At 50.2% G+C, this 16,915-nt stretch overlaps 1 protein-coding gene across 1 annotated transcript; it reads right to left on the bottom strand.

The window, feature by feature from the left end:
- Positions 1 to 1,411: 1,411 nt before the first annotated feature.
- Positions 1,412 to 6,678, bottom strand: Smim17 (small integral membrane protein 17). The gene is made up of 3 exons (XM_040280115.2): positions 6,528 to 6,678; positions 5,227 to 5,303; positions 1,412 to 3,129 (listed from the first exon to the last, which is right to left on the bottom strand). Exons 1-3 carry the CDS (start codon positions 6,676 to 6,678, stop codon positions 3,013 to 3,015), a joined length of 345 nt encoding a protein of 114 aa, XP_040136049.2. The 3' UTR covers positions 1,412 to 3,012.
- Between the last annotated feature and the right edge of the window lie 10,237 nt (positions 6,679 to 16,915).

Here is a 16,915-nt window from a genome sequence, read left to right as displayed (position 1 = left end):
TGAGTGAAATGGAACCCTAGTTGACAGTTATGGGCAAAGTTTGGTCACCCGAGACAGCAGGTGAGCCCAAGCCGGTAGTTGGACCCTTCTGCGGAGACCACGAGGCTGCGGGAGGGGCCAGGACTGTGGGCGGAGCCACGATGGCAGGGAGGGCGAGGCCAGTGGGCGGGGCCTTCTGAATCCCTTCAGAGCAGCCTAGTGGGAGTGCGCAGGCGCAGGAGCCTCTCAGTGCTCAAGTGCTGAGTTCACCAGGGGCGCTGCGCTGTGCCAGCAGGTGAGGGATCGCCACTGAGCCCACTGGCACTGGGCGCTTTGGCACTGGGTCAGTGTTGGCTGATCCTCTGGCGGTGAGCTCCTGGCCCTGCGGGGGAGCAGGATTCTGCCTGAATCCCTCCTGCTGTTTAAGAGTCTACCCTGGGTCTGCTGCAGATGGACCCTAGAAGCGGACTCCAGAGGAATCCTTCTAGAAGACACTTCCGAGCCTGTGACCCTCCAGGACTGGCAGGGAGTTAGCTTGCGCTGATTGAGCACGGGATGCCACGCCCCGGGTGGGGGGGGCAGCGGGCAGCAATCTGTCAACCCAAGCCGGTTGCTCTGGGGAGGGGACTGCCTGTCCTCAGAGAGTCCCTGAAGGGCGTCCAGCATTTCCCTATCCCCGCAGCCTTGTGGAACTCGCAGGCTTGGGCACAGATCTCCCCTGCGGGTCCTCCCCAGAGGCCACTTCCGGATGCCACCTGGTCCACGCCCTGCTCTAGAGTGGGCCACGCACCTCAAGGGCATGGGACCAACGGTGGGAGAGGGTGGGGTCCTGCTCGCACTGCTCCAAGCACCTGGAGGCTGCTGCCCAGGGAGCTCTGCAGGAACCGCGCTGACCAGGCTCCCCTGTGGTCCCTCAGCCGTGAGAACCGCGCAAGAGGCCCGAGAGGGGCGTGCTGCCCGGGGGCTAGGGCCTCTCCGCAGGGAGACGAGCAGGACAGGAGGCCAGTGTGAGTACTGAGGCCCGCATGGGTGACCCCGGAGTCCAAGGGGGCGAAGTTGTGCCTAAGGAGGGCGCGTGGCGGTGGTGCAGCAGGAACCCTGGGCTGCCGAGGCCAGGTGCGCCCAGCTCAGCCTGCAGGGGTCCAGCGAGCAGCCCGGGCCCCGCGTGCCTGGTGTGGCCTCCTGGTGGTCCTGATCCTCTTCACATCCATAGCCTCCACGGAGCCCTGGCGCTGTGGCAGCCCACGAGCTCCCAGAAGATAAACACACACACCACACACATCGCACAAACAACAGACATCACACACACACACACACACACACAATTTTAAAAAGAGCAGAATGAAAATATCAACTAGCATTAGACAAGGAAAATTTTAAGGCAAAGGCTGAGTTGAAGGCAATCATTTCATATTTGATAGAAGATTCGGGGTCAGGTTTTAACTGACATTTATTGAGTGCCTACTATATGCCTGGAACTGTGCTTGGTGTGTTACATATATTGCCTATTTGACTAAGCAGTGCTGGACTTATCGGCATTGATTTACACAGCTATTGAATACATAAAGCCAATATTATAAAAATATATTGGTAAACCAGTTGTGCTAACAGATTTTCACACAGTCTGATTAGTTTCTGATAGATGCAGTGGGCCACATTAAATCACATGAATTATGAGCAGTATAACTGACCGTGCCCGGCCAGTGAGCAGATGCAAAAGCAGTTAACGTCTACAGACGATGAGCACATGCTCAATCTTAAATGTCCATGAAACTAGAGAAACCAGCTATGTCCTAGGCTGCAGTAAGAGCTTCTCACAATGTCTTGAAAGAACATCTATTTCTAGGCCACGTTCTCTGTTCACGGTGCAGTAAAACCAGAAACCAGAAACGAATTTTAAGCAAAACTTAGCCAAATCACTGAGATTCAAAGCACTCTCTAGGAACACTACAAAAACAAAACAAAACAAAAAACTATATAAACAAGAACATGTGGCCAAGGCTGTATCCAGAAGTACATTTATATTTTTAAATAGGCTATTATTGCAAATATAAAGAGAGTACAGATTAAGTATACAACTTAAAAGTTGAGATAAGGAATAAAAACAAGTAAAAATAAAACACAATATATATTAAAGAGAAATGAATCACAAATGAAAAATAATGGATATAAGTAAATCCTAATGCTGACTCTTTGAAAAAACAGTAATAAGCCAGTTAAAACTTTCAAATCAAATTATGAAATAAACCGCAGGCAGAAGTTAAAAGGAGACTATGGCTAGAACACAACAAAGAGAAAGTCTGTGTTTAATTATAAAATAGGACGCGTAATTAAAGTAGCTATCTGAAAAAGTCTACGGAATGAAGAGTCCTTTAGGGGATGAAAGGCCACCGTAAACCATCAAAAGGAACAAGATGTAGAAGGTATGGATAGACCGCCGTCGGGGGGTTCCCCTGACCTCTCCTCGTGGCTCTGGGACCTGGCTGCCTTGGGCCCTCTCACATTACAGAGAGTATCCCAAAGCAAAGAAAGGGCCAAGGTACTCGGGTCTTCCTGGGATGCCGGCTAGCCATGATGCCGAACTTCACAAAGATAGCACCGATCTCACTTGTGAAGAGAGGCAAGAGCCCCACGTAAACATGGAATAAAAGAACTCAGCGTAGGAAGACTGGCACACCCCAGCCCCAAGAATGGGAAGACGAGGGTGCCCGGAAGCCGCCAGATTCCACAGCCGCTAAGCTGTCTTCGCCTCCTCTGAAGTTAAGAGGAGTCTTCTGATTGTTGACATCTTGCAACTGATTCCCATTTTTTCTCAGTGATATATAAAATAAAATGTGTTTTACAATCAATGAGGCTTAATTTTAATGAAATACAGTAATGCAAAACCTCACACTGAAAAGTTTTTTGTTTTTTTAAATCATCTCAGTGGATGTTTGAAAGGCATTTGATAATATTTCATACTCATTCCTGATTTTTAGGCCAAACATTTCCTTAAGATGACACAGGGTATCTCTCTGAAAACAACAGCCATTCTCATAGCTGAAAGTGAAACATCATGGGCATCCCCGTCAAAACCAGGAACAGAAACAGCACGCACACCACCAGGACTATAGTCGTATGCTGTGGAGCTTTCGACCACTCCACAAAGCCCTGAAACAGAAGAGAGGTAAGTGTGAACACCACAGGAAGGGGCCACCACCTTCACTTGTAGGAAAATAGGATTATCTGGCCAGAAAAGAAACAGCATATCAACAGAAAAGCTTTTTGAAATGAAAACGGTACAACAAAGTGACTAGATATAAGATAAATACACAAAAATAGCATGCCTATGCTCCATTGGAGAAAATTTCAGAATAATGGATGAAAATTTCAAAATGTCATTGGTTTAGAAAGTCTTACAGATTTAAAACACCACTTAAACTCTGGTTAGTCATTGTTGTTCATCTCTTCCTCTAATTTATAAACTATACTGTATCATAGGTATGCACATACAGGGAAAGACAGGACGTACAGGATGTGGTACTCTCGTGGGTTTCAGGCATCCACTGGGGTCTTAAGACATGCCGTGGGGAGGTCTCTGAACAATCTTCAGAGGTGAATACTGCACGAAGTGGCTCCCAGAACAGGGAGCAGACCATCACCAGCACCCCAAGTCCCCAGGTTCCCTCCCACTCTCACTAGTCCACCTTGGTCCTACCTCTAGAGTTGTGGAAGAGTTCACCTGTTACAGCCACCTTCATCAGGGAACTTTTCTGGGCACTGGTGTTTCTTTTTTCCTTTAAACTCATACACTCGGATAGGATTTGCAAGTGTTGCACCTGCTTGTGTTTATAGAATGGTAGTGACAGGACCCTTTTCTCCTCCAGAGTGGGAACTTCTTCACTCTTGGAATACAACTCCAAGGAAGGAGGACCTGACCATGCAGAAAGCTCGGCTGGGCTGACCAGGTGAGTGGATTGATGGATGAGTGGGTGGATGGATGGATGGATGAAGCTGAATGGGTGAATGGATCAGCGAAGGATCTCACAGAGGCCTCTTCAAACAGCCTGTCTAAATTGACCTTGGGTTCCTTCCGGAGCACGTGTGGATAAAGTTACATACATATCACATGGAGACCCTTCACTTGTGTCCGACCACCATAAGAATGTGTCCTCTTTCCCACAACCTGCTCCTTGATCTCTGCAGTGCTTTGACTGTGTCCCCCAAATGATTGCAGTGGTCTACAAGACCCTGTGTTGTCTACCCCATCATTCCATGGCCTCACCTACTGCTGCCCTCCACTCCTCTCCATCCTTATGACCCCTGTGCTACTGCTCAAGTGTGTAGGGGCAGGTGGGTTGGATAGATGAATTTCTGGCATGTGGTTAAAAGGGTATATGAGAGAGCATGTAGATAACTAGATACACGGGCGATGAGATGGGAACGTAAGTGAACAGGGCGTTAAGGACTGGGCAGATGGACAAGGGAACATATGAATGACTGGTGGGTGTTCCATGGGAGATGGAGGAGTGGATGGGTGGTGGATAGACTGATGACTAGAGATAGAAGGGTAAGTAGAGGGGAGAGTGAATGGACAGATAAGTGAACAGATAGGTGAGGTGGGTGGATGGACAGATGGATGTCACAGGGATATGGATGAGTGGGTGAATAATAGTTTGGGTGGATATAACAGTGAACATATGGATGAAATGTTGGTGGATGTTTGAAAGGATGGGTAGATGGGTAGATGGATGGGTGGGTGGGTGGATGGATGGATGGGTGCAGAGATGGGTAGATGGGTGGGTGGGTGGATGAGTAGATGGATGGGTGGGTGGATGGATGGATGGATGGATGGATGGATGGATGGATGGATGGGGTAGATGAGTGGATGGATGGATGGGTAGATGGATGGATGGATGAAGAGATGGATGGATGGATGGGTGGATGGAAGGGTGAAGAGATAGGTAGGTGGAAGGGTGGGTGGGTGGATGGGTGGGTGGATGGATGGGTGAATGGGGGCAGATGGGTAGATGGGTGGATGGATGGGTGAAGAGATGGGTGGGTTTGTGAGTGCAGGGATGGAGAGCATGTGTGGATTAAGTCACAGACCTATCACATAGTGTCTTTGTCTGATCACCATAAGAATGTGTCCTCTTTCCCACAAGGCAACTCTTGGAAGTCCCAGGCTGAAGAGGAAAGCATGGCAGCCCACTGAGACCCTCAGGCGAGACACTGATGGAAAAGGAGAGAAGCCCGCCTGCCACATACCTGGGAGTCCTCTGACTCGTCATCTTCCTCCACTGAGCACCACTCCTGGGAAAGTCCAGTCTCCTGAGAAGACAGGTCTGACGGGGGCAGGAGCAGAGAAGAAAGGAGCCATGAGCGAGTGACCAGGCCACTGAGGCAGGCCCCTCTCACTCTTCCTACTGGCGTCCTACCCTTCTCTGCTGACTCCTGCCAGCTGCGCTGGCCAGTAGAGCTCAGGTGGGCAGGAGAGGACGTGAGCATCCGGACCCTTCGGCCTCCTGGCCCCACACTGGCTCACCTGATGTGCCCTTCTCCCTAGGCCTCTGTCCCCTCACCTGTCCACTGGCAGGAGCTCTTCTCCATGGGCCTCCAGCAAAACTGACTGAGGGAGCAGCAGCAGCAGCCAGGGAGTGACATCAGGGTGACGGGGTCCGTGATTTCCCACGGTGGCCCCTCAGTGTCCTCAGCCCGAAGCTGAAGATCCTGGGCAGAGACTGGCATTTCCCTCCTCCTCTGTTACAGCCCACAGGGCCCAAGCCTCCTCCTCCCTCCCCCACCTCAGCTCCATCCCGTCCCTGGAGGACGGTCAGCCCCCTCTGCAGCGGGCGGTGCCCAGATGCCCCCGTCTCAGCAAACAGCAAGCTGTCCCACTGTCTTGGTCAGAACCCCAAGAGCCACCCTGGGTTTCCCTCACTTCCCATGTCCCCAGCAAGAACCAATTCTCCCTCAGATGTGGCCCACGTCTGTCCACTCTCTCACCTCTTTCTCTCTTGGACAGCTGCCACCTACGACCTGGGACCCTGCAACCTCTCGGGCTCAGAGGTGGGGTTCTCACCCCGGGCACTGCCACATTTGGGCTGCATGATTCCTCGCGGCCAGAGTCCCACAGATTCACAAAACGGCCTAGACTTCCACCACTAGATGGCAGCAGATGACCCCTGTCCCACTGCCCAAAGCTGGAATCTGAGCCCTGCGGGGCCTCTCACTATATCCCCAGCCCCCACCAGGGTGCCTGGCGTACAGCAGTGTCCATGCTTGTCACCGAGTGTCTGTGTCCACCCCCGGTAGCCCCCTTCTTTGCTGATTCTGGGCTTGATCCTGCGGCTCATCCTGGCCAATGGCCGAGGAATAACTGGGCACTCAGCAGAGACCTGCCGCCTCTCCTGCTGCTCCCGCAGGCCTCAGCGGAAGAGTCCTGGCCAGCCTGCTGGAGACCCGTGGCCCACGGCCACCAGCTAGCCAGCCAACACCAGCCAGGGACGAGGGCTCTGTCTCCCGGAGCCCAGCTAAGACCCTCCCGCCTCCCCCAGACCCTCCCTCACCTCTCTCACTCTCGCAGCCAGAGGCCCCGACGTCCACGGCCTCCCAGTCCCTGGCGAAGCTGGGGTGCGTGGACTTCTCCCAGGGCAGCAGCGCCGTGGCCCTCTCGGGCTCCAGCAGCCCCCGCGACTGCTCAGGCCTGAGGCTCTGCATGTCCCCAGGAGGACGTGGGGTTCAGGGACAGCTTCTCCTCTGGTCCCAGGAACAGGATTCAGAATCTGAGGACTGACAGACATCCGGCCACTCAACGCGTCGTTAAAAAGTGCAGGGTGCCAGGCTCCATCCCAGGTGCCACAGGCACCCAGCGATCACAACAAGGCCACACTGTGGGATTCGCGCTCCAGCGGGAAGAGAGAGAGGGGACGGCAAGGACACCGTGTGTCAACGGCAGTGAGTGCCCGGAGGCCAACGAAGCAGGGGAGGGGAAGCTGGGCTGAGTGTGTGCCCAGACCCAAAGCACAGTCGCGGTTCCACGCCCGAAGCACAGTCGCGGGTCTTCAGAAGACAGAGTCACCCTCAGGTCCCTGCCTGGCTCATGGTTTGTCCCCAAGCGTCCATATGTTGGCGACACCACCAGCATGGTGATGATAGGAGGTGGTGGGCCCTCTCAGAGGTGGGGCCTACAGGGAGGTCACTGGTCACCCAGGCCTGTCCTTGAGAGGCAGCAAGGAGGTATCCAGGGACCCTGGTTTGTCTCTGACACCAGCCCCGCCTTGGAATCTCTGGCTACCTGCCTGGCAATTTAGAGGCCCTGTGTGTCACCCGGCAAGGCCACCCTCGCCAGGGCAAACCAATCGTGGGCTTTTGATTTTCCACAACTGTGGGCTAAATAAGCCTCTTTTCTTTATAAAGTTCCCAGTCTCAGGTGTTTTTCTATGGCAATGGAAAATGGATAAATCCAATCTTCTGTCACCAAGAGAAGGACCTGGCCTTCCCAGAGGGCCTGCAGTCCCACCCTCTCTTTTAGTCATAAAAATGATCAATTTGCCATGCAGGGGTTTAAAGTCTGTGATCCAATCCACCAGGCAACCAGGACACTGGTTTCATTAAAGAGGTTCGTGGCATAAAAGTTAACTAGTGAGATCCAATGAAGGTCGAGGGGGGCAGCACTCCAAGGTCAGGGTCAGTGATTGGCCTCAGGGTCAGTGGTCAGTCACACCCACACACGGACAGGCTCTCGCACCTGGAGAGGGTGGGGATGAGCTCTGACAGTTTGGCCAGAGCGCCTCACACCCAATCCGGGAGGTGCCCAATCACGTGTGAGAATGGCCCCCCACCAACAAAGAGACATTTTTCAATATTCTCATCCTGTATCTGACTAACCTGCAACCAACCAGGAAGTTGTTGGCAAGACGCCATCTGAACTGTAATGACGTATAGTGATGCTGACCCCCCCACCTGGACCTGCTGCATGCATCCCTGAAATCACATAGATGACCACGGACTGCCCTAACCACCGACTGCCCTTACAAACAGTCACTGTTTTAAAAATGCACACTGTTAGAGTGGGAATCTTCTTAAAGCTTTTTCTTCTTTGCTGGGGTTATGCGAATACAGACTGTTCTATCGGATTTTTAAACCTGTAGATTCAAAGAGAACTTAGAAACCCCACAGTCTCTAAAGTGGAGGATTCCATGTTTGGATGCAGATTGTAAAAACCGCTAAAAAGACTTATTTAAGGAGAGCATGTAAATTCATGAAGAACTGGGGATTTGATGAGACCAAGGGACTGTCCCTGGTTTTGCTGAATGGGGGACAGCATGGCCGAGGCGTGAGAAATGGTCCATCTTCTTTCTTCAGAGGTGCCCTCGCAGTGTGGAGGGGTGGACTGACGTGATGGCCGAGGTTCGCTTCATGCTCAGGCAGAGACAGGAAGACCATCTCCACAAATCTCACCTGTGCACGGAGCAGAGGGGGCTTCCAGAGCCGGGGCGGGGCGGGGAGGCAGGGAGGAGAGAGGAGGACAGTGTCCTCCAGCCCAGCAGGGACTGTGGAGGGGCACCGGTGTCCTCCAGCCCAGCAGGGACCCCGAGGTTCCCCATCAGGAAGAAGGAAGTGACAAATGTCTGAGGCGACAGACATGCCCGTGGCCCCATCTGTCGTCACACATGGCTCACACGTCCTGCAACGCCACACTCTACCCCTTAAATACGCCAACTATCATGTGCCCACTAAAAAGAGCTCTGCAAAGAAATGACAAGAATACAGACAGACGACGAAGGCGACCGGCCTGGGAGGCCAGGAGGTGCTTGTCGTGGGCGTGTGACAGGTGATGCACACTGAATGACGTTGATCAGAGCGGGTCAACGATAAGCTGATAGTCACTCTCGAGCACCTATGGGTGGGCAGAATGTGCCCTTTACTTCTGCGTCACAGATCATTATCCCCGGCTCCCTGGTGGGGACGGTGTCTCCAGGCCCTAGAACCCAGATCCAGACCCGTCGCTGGCCCTGACACCTCTGCCCACTGTCTCCCCAGGCAGGCTCCTCCTGGGTCCTCCGCCATCTCCACAGGCATCAGCACCCACTGTCCCTCCTCGTGCCCACACCAGGTCAGTGGCTGAGCCCACTGCGCTGCCTCCTGACGGGGCCTCAGCTCTCCCCCTTGCCTGTGTTTCTGTCCCCAGGACGCGGCAGCGTGACTCTGGTCTCCCTGGTGCCAACCCTTTCCCAGACCACTCCTCCACCAGCTCGCCCCCTCAGTCCCCCGTGGGCCAGCTGCAGGCAGAAGACAGACCCTGGCCCGGGCCTCTGCGCTCAAGGGCAGGGGCAGAGATCTCAGGCCTGCCCAAGACCTCAGGAGAGAGGAGCCGGGGAGAAAAGGCTGCCCTCCTCGGCACCGGGATCCCTGGGTCCTGGGGAAGGGCGCAGCTCCAGCTGGAGCACCTGACGTCCCCCACCAGCCGCCTGAGGAGTGTCCGGCTCAGCTTCCACTGTTGGCGATCATGGTCACCCTCGATCGCTGATAACAAGTAAGACCAGTGGCGCTGGCCCTCTTTATATCTGGGACATACGTTGCCCTCAGAAACTCCGGAGGTGGATTTAGGGGGCGGGCTGCTTCATGGGAGCCGATGGGAGCACCTGACGGCCCATCCACTCCCGGGCCGTGTAGCACCATCTGCCAGGGTTGAACACGCACTCGCCCCAGGACACGGCAGTTCCACTCCTAGGCACTGACCCAAGGCAGGTGGAAGCCTGCATCAAGCACTAGTTCACGGATGGCGATACCCTCTGCTCATAGACACCGAGCTGCTCAAGCTCATAGTAAACCACTCGAGAGCATCATGAAAGGCCAACCACCAGCCAGACGAGGACACCTACGTTGCATCCATTCATTCAACAGACCCTGCATGAATATGCCATGTCTGCACCGAAATGTATGCAGAAAGGTAGGTAGGTAGATAGCTAGGGATAGAGATGGATGGATGGCTGGACAGACAGATGGGTAGACAGAGAGATGGAGATAGATGGATGGATGGATAATAGGTAGGTAGATACCTAGGGATAGAGATGGATGGATGGGTGGACAGACAAATGAGTAGAGAGAGAGACAGAGATAGATGGATGGATGGCTGATAGGTAGGCAGGTAGGTAGATAGCTAGGGATAGACATGGATGGATAGGTGGACAGACAGATGGGTAGACAGAGAGACAGAGGTAGAAAGATGGATGGATGATAGGTAGGTACGTAGGTAGACAGAGATGGATGGATGGATGGACAGACAGATGGGTAGACAGAGAGATAGAGATAGATGGATGGATGGATGATAGGTAGGTAGATAGGTAGGGATAGAGATGAATGGATGGGTGGACAGACAGATGGGTAGACAGAGAGACAGAGATAGAAAGATGGATGGATGATAGGTAGGTAGGTAGATAGAGATGAATGGATAGATGGACAGACAGATGGGTAGACAGATAGAAAGAGATAGATGGATGGATGGGTGATAGGTAGGTAGATAGGTAGGTAGGTAGATAGCTAGGGATAGAGATGGATGGATGGGTGGACAGATGAGTAGACAGTGAGATAGAGATAGATGTATAGATGGATGATAGGTAAGTAGGTAGGTAGGTAGACAGACATGGATGGATGGGTGGAGAGACAGATGGGTAGACAGAGAGATAGAGATAGATGGATGGATGGATGATAGGTAGGTAGGTAGGTAGGGATAGATATGGAAGGATGGGTGGACAGACAGATGGGTAGTCAGAGAGATAGAGATAGATGGGTGGATGGATGATAGGTAGGTAGATAGGTAGGGATAGAGATGGATTGGTGGACAGACAGATGGGAAGACAGAGAGATAGAAATAGATGGATGGATGGAGGATAGGTAGGTAGGTAGGTAGATAGCTAGGGATAGAGATGGATGGATGGGTGGACAGACAGATAGGTAGACAGAGAGATAGAGATGGATGGATGGATGATAGGTAGGTAGGTAGGTAGGGATAGAGATGGATGGGTGGACAGATACATGGGTAGATAGAGAGAAAGAGATAGATGGATGGATGGATGGATGATAGGTAGGTAGATAGGTAGGTAGGTAGGTAGAGAGCTAGGGATAGAGATGGATGGATGGGTGGACAGCCACATGTGTAGACAGAGAGACAGAGATAGATGGATGGATGGATGATAGGTAGGTAGGTAGGTAGAGAGCTAGGAATAGAGATGGATGGATGGTGGACAGAGAGACAGAGATAGATGAATGGATGGATGATAGGTAGGTAGATAGCTAGGGATAGAGATGGATGGATGGCTGGACAGACAGATGGGTAGACAGAGAGACAGAGATAGATGGATGGACGGATGATAGGTAGGTAGATAGCTAGGGATAGAGATGGATGGATGGGTGGACAGACAGATGGGTAGACAGAGAGATGGAGATAGATGGATGGATGGATAATAGGTAGGTAGGTATCTAGGGATAGAGACGGATGGATGGGTGGACAGACAGATGGGTAGACAGAGAGATGGAGATAGATGGATGGATGGATAATAGGTAGGTAGGTATCTAGGGATAGAGATGATGGATGAGTGGACAGACAGATGGGTAGACAGAGAGACAGAGATAGATGGATGGACGGATAATAGGTAGGTAGATAGCTAGGGATAGAGATGGATGGATGAGTGGACAGACAGATGAGTAGAGAGAGAGACAGAGATAGATGGATGGATGGCTGATAGGTAGGTAGGTAGGTAGATAGCTAGGGATAGACATGGATGGATAGGTGGACAGACAGATGGGTAGACAGAGAGATAGAGATAGATGGATGGATGGATGATAGGTAGGTAGGTAGCTAGGAATAGAGATGGATGGATGGGTAAACAGACAGATGGGTAGACAAAGAAATAGAGATAGATGGATGGATGGATAATAGGTAGGTAGGTAGCTAGGGATAGAGATGGATGGATGGGTAAACAGAGAGATGGGTAGACAAAGAAATAGAGATAGATGGATGGATGGATGATAGGTAGGTAGGTAGCTAGGGATAGAGATGGATGGATGGGTGGACAGACAGATGGGTAGACAGAGAGATAGAGATAGATGGATGGATGGATGATAGGTAGGTAGGTAGCTAGGGATAGAGATGGATGGATGGGTGGACAGACAGATGGGTATACAGAGAGACAGAGATAGATGGATGGATGAATGATAGAAAGTTACATAGCTAGGGATAGAGATGGATGGATGGGTGGACAGACAGATGGGTAGACAGAGAGACAGAGATAGATGGATGGATGAATGATAGAAAGTTACATAGCTAGGGATAGAGATGGATGGATGGGTGGACAGACAGATGGGTAGACAGAGAGACAGAGATAGATGGATGGATGAATGATAGGTAGGTAGGTAGCTAGGGATAGAGACGGATGAATGGGTGGACAGACAGATGGGTAGACAGAGAGATAGAGATAGATGGATGGATGGATGATAGGTAGGTAGGTAGCTAGGGATAGAGATGGATGGATGGGTGGACAGACAGATGGGTATACAGAGAGACAGAGATAGATGGATGGATGAATGATAGAAAGTTACATAGCTAGGGATAGAGATGGATGGATGGGTGGACAGACAGATGGGTAGACAGAGAGACAGAGATAGATGGATGGATGGATGATAGGTAGGTAGCTAGGGATAGAGATGGATGGATGGGTGAACAGATACATGGATAGAGAGACAGAGATAGAAAGATGGATGGATGATAGATAGGTAGGTAGGTAGATAGAGATGGATGGATGGGTGGACAGACAGATGGGTAGACAGAGAGATAGATGGATAGATGGATGATAGGTAGGTAGGTAGGTAGATAGCTAGAAATAGAGATGGATGGATGGGTGGACAGATAGATGGATAGACAGAGAGACAGAGATAGAAAGATGGATGGATGATAGATAGGTAGGTAGGTAGATAGAGATGGATGGATGGGTGGACAGACAGATGGGTAGACAGAGAGATAGATGGATAGATGGATGATAGGTAGGTAGGTAGGTAGATAGCTAGAAATAGAGATGGATGGATGGGTGGACAGATAGATGGATAGACAGAGAGACAGAGATAGAAAGATGGATGGATGATAGGTAGGTAGCTAGGTAGATAGACATGGATGGATGGGTGGACAGAGAGACAGAGATAGATGGATAGATGATAGGTAGGTAGGTAGGTAACTAGGGATAGAGAAGGATGGATGGGTGGACAGACAGATGGGTAGACTGAGAGACAGAGATAGATGGATGGATGGATTATAGGTAGGTAGGTAGATAGATAGCTAGTGATAGAGATGGATGGATGGGTGGACAGAGATGGGTAGACAGAGAGACAGAGATAGATGGATGGATGACAGGTAGGTAGGTACGTAGATAGCTAGGGATAGAGTTGGATGGGTAAACAGCAGATGGGTAGACAGAGAGATAAAGATAGATGGATGGATGGATGATAGGTAGGTAGGTAGGGATAAAGATGGATGGATGGGTGGAAAGACAGCTGGGTATACAGAGAGATAGAGATAGATGGATGGATGGATGATAGGTATGTAGGTAGGGGTAGAGATGGATGGATGGGTGGACGGACAGATGGGTAGACATAGAGAGATAGATGGATGGATGGAATATAGGTAGGTAAGTAGGTAGGGATAGAGATGGATGGATGGGTGGACAGATGGGTAGACAGAGAAATAGAGATAGACGGATGGATGAATGATAGGTAGGTAGGTAGATAGGGATAGAGATGAATGGATGGGTGGACAGCCAGATGGGTAGACCGAGAGACAGAGATAGATGGATGAATGGATGGATGATAGGTAGGTAGATAGGTAGGTAGATAGCTAGGGATAGAGATTGATGGATGAGTGGACAGATAGATGGATAGAAAGAGAGACAGAGATAGAAAGATGGATGGATGATAGGTAGGTAGGTAGATAGGTAGCTAGGGATAGAGATGGCCGGATGGGTGGACAGATAGATGGATAGACAGAGAGACAGAGATAGAAAGATGGATGGATGATAGGTAGGTAGGTAGGTAGATAGAGATGGATGGATGGCTGGACAGACAGATGGGTAGACAGAGAGACAGAGATAGATTGATGGATGGATGATAGGTAGGTAGGTAGATAGGTAGCTAGGGATAGAGATGAACGGATGGGTGGACAGATGGATGGATAGACAGAGAGACAGAGGTAGAAAGATGGATGGATGATAGGTAGGTACGTAGGTAGATAGAGATGGATGGATGGCTGGACAGACAGATGGGTAGACAGAGAGACAGAGATACATGGATGGATGGATGATAGGTAGGTAGATAGGTAGGGATAGAGATGAATGGATGGGTGTACAGACAGATGGGTAGACAGAGAGACAGAGATAGAAAGATGGATGGATGATAGGTAGGTAGGTAGATAGAGATGAATGGATAGTTGGACAGACAGATGGGTAGACAGAAAGAGATAGATGGATGGATGGGTGATAGGTAGGTAGATAGGTAGGTAGGTAGATAGCTAGGGATAGAGATAGATGGATGGGTGGACAGATGAGTAGACAGTGAGATAGAGATAGATGTATAGATGGATGATAGGTAAGTAGGTAGGTAGGTAGACAGACATGGATGGATGGGTGGAGAGACAGATGGGTAGACAGAGAGACAGAGATAGATGGATGGATGGATGATAGGTAGGTAGGTAGGTAGGGACAGAGATGGATGGATGGTGGACAGAGAGACAGAGATAGATGGATGGATGGATGATAGGTAGGTAGATAGTTAGGTAGGTAGGTAGAGAGCTAGGAATAGAGATGGATGGATGGTGGACAGAAAGACAGAGATAGATGAATGGATGAATGATAGGTAGGTAGATAGCTAGGGATAGAGATGGATGGATGGGTGGACAGACAGATGGGTATACAGATAGACGGAGATAGATGGATGGATGAATGATAGGTAGGTAGATAGCTAGGGATAGAGATGGATGGATGGATGGACAGACAAATGGGTAGATAGAGAGAAAGAGATAGATGGATGGATGGATGATAGGTAGGTAGGTAACTAGGGATAAAGAAGGAGGGATGAGTGGACAGACAGATAGGTAGACAGCGAGACAGAGATAGATTGATGGATGGATGATAGGTAGGTAGATAGCTAGGGATAGAGATGGATGGATGGGTGGACAGACAGATGGGTATACAGAGAGACAGAGATAGATGGATGGATGAATGATAGAAAGTTACATAGCTAGGGATAGAGATGGATGGATGGGTGGACAGACAGATGGGTATACAGATAGACGGAGATAGATGGATGGATGAATGATAGGTAGGTAGATAGCTAGGGATAGAGATGGATGGATGGGTGGACAGAGAGATGGGTAGACAGAGAGATAGATGGATGCATGGATGATAGGTACGTAGGTAGCTAGGGATTGAGATGGATGGATGGGTGGACAGATAGATGGATAGACAGAGAGACAGAGATAGAAAGATGGATGGATGATAGATAGGTAGGTAGGTAGATAGAGATGGATGGATGGGTGGACAGACAGATGGGTAGACAGAGAGATAGATGGATAGATGGATGATAGGTAGGTAGGTAGGTAGATAGCTAGGGATAGAGATGGATGGATGGGTGGACAGATAGATGGATAGACAGAGAGACAGAGATAGAAAGATGGATGGATGATAGGTAGGTAGGTAGGTAGATAGACATGGATGGATGGGTGGACAGAGAGACAGAGATAGATGGATGGATGATAGGTAGGTAGGTAGGTAACTAGGGATAGAGAAGGATGGATGGGTGGACAGACAGATGGGTAGACAGAGAGACAGAGATAGATGGATGGATGGATGATAGGTAGGTAGGTAGGTAGATAGCTAGGGATAAAGATGGATGGATGGGTGGACAGAGATGGGTAGACAGAGAGACAGAGATAGATGGATGGATGATAAGTAGGTAGGTACGTAGATAGCTAGGGATAGAGTTGGATGCGTGGACAGACAGATGGGTAGACAAAGAGGTAAAGATAGATGGATGGATGGATGATAGGTAGGTAGGTAGGTAGGGATAAAGATGGATGGATGGGTGGACAGACAGATGGGTAGACAGAGAGATAGAGATAGACGGATGGATGGATGATAGGTATGTAGGTAGGGATAGAGATGGATGGATGGTTGGACAGACAGATGGGTAGACAGAGAGATAGAGATAGACAGATGGATGGATGATAGGTATGTAGGTAGGGATAGAGATGGATGGATGGATGGACAGACAGATGGGTAGACAGAGAGAGATAGATGGATGGATGGATGATAGGTAGGTAGGTAAGTAGGTAGGGATAGAGATGGATGGATGGGTGGACAGATGGGCAGACAGAGAAATAGAGATAGATGGATGGATGAATGATAGGTAGGTAGGTAGATAGGGATAGAGATGAATAAATGGGTGGACAGACAGATGGGTCGACAGAGAGACAGAGATAGATGGATGGATGGATGGATGATAGGTAGGTAGATAGGTAGGTAGATATCTAGGGATAGAGATGGATGGATGGGTGGACAGATACATGGATAGACAGAGAGACAGAGTTAGAAAGATGGATGGATGATAGGTAGGTAGGTAGATAGAGATGGATGGATGAATGGACAGACAGATGGGTAGATAGAGAGACAGAGATAGATGGATGGATGGATGATAGGTAGGTAGGTAGATAGGTAGCTAGGGATAGAGATCGCCGGATGGGTGGACAGATAGATGGATAGACAGAGAGACAGAGATAGAAAGATGGATGGATAATAGGTAGGTAGGTAGGTTGATAGAGATGGATGGATGGCTGGACAGACAGATGGGTAGACAGAGAGACAGAGATAGATGGATGGATGGATGATAGGTAGGTAGATAGCTAGGGATAGAG

Source organism: Ictidomys tridecemlineatus, chromosome 15, assembly GCF_052094955.1.
Source record: "Ictidomys tridecemlineatus isolate mIctTri1 chromosome 15, mIctTri1.hap1, whole genome shotgun sequence".
Lineage (NCBI taxonomy): Eukaryota > Metazoa > Chordata > Mammalia > Rodentia > Sciuridae > Ictidomys > Ictidomys tridecemlineatus.
Note: the sequence above shows the minus strand (reverse complement) of the source record. Positions and strands in the feature narration are given on the sequence as shown.

Coding starts and splice junctions, on each gene's coding strand:
- Smim17 (XM_040280115.2), bottom strand. CDS start 6,678: ATGCAGAGCCTCAGGCCTGAGCAGTCGCGGGGGCTGCTGGAGCCCGAG. Junction 5,304..6,527: donor TGGCTGCGAGAGTGAGAGAG/GTGAGGGAGGGT, acceptor TGCCCCCGTCAG/ACCTGTCTTCTCAGGAGACT. Junction 3,130..5,226: donor ACGAGTCAGAGGACTCCCAG/GTATGTGGCAGG, acceptor CTTCTGTTTCAG/GGCTTTGTGGAGTGGTCGAA.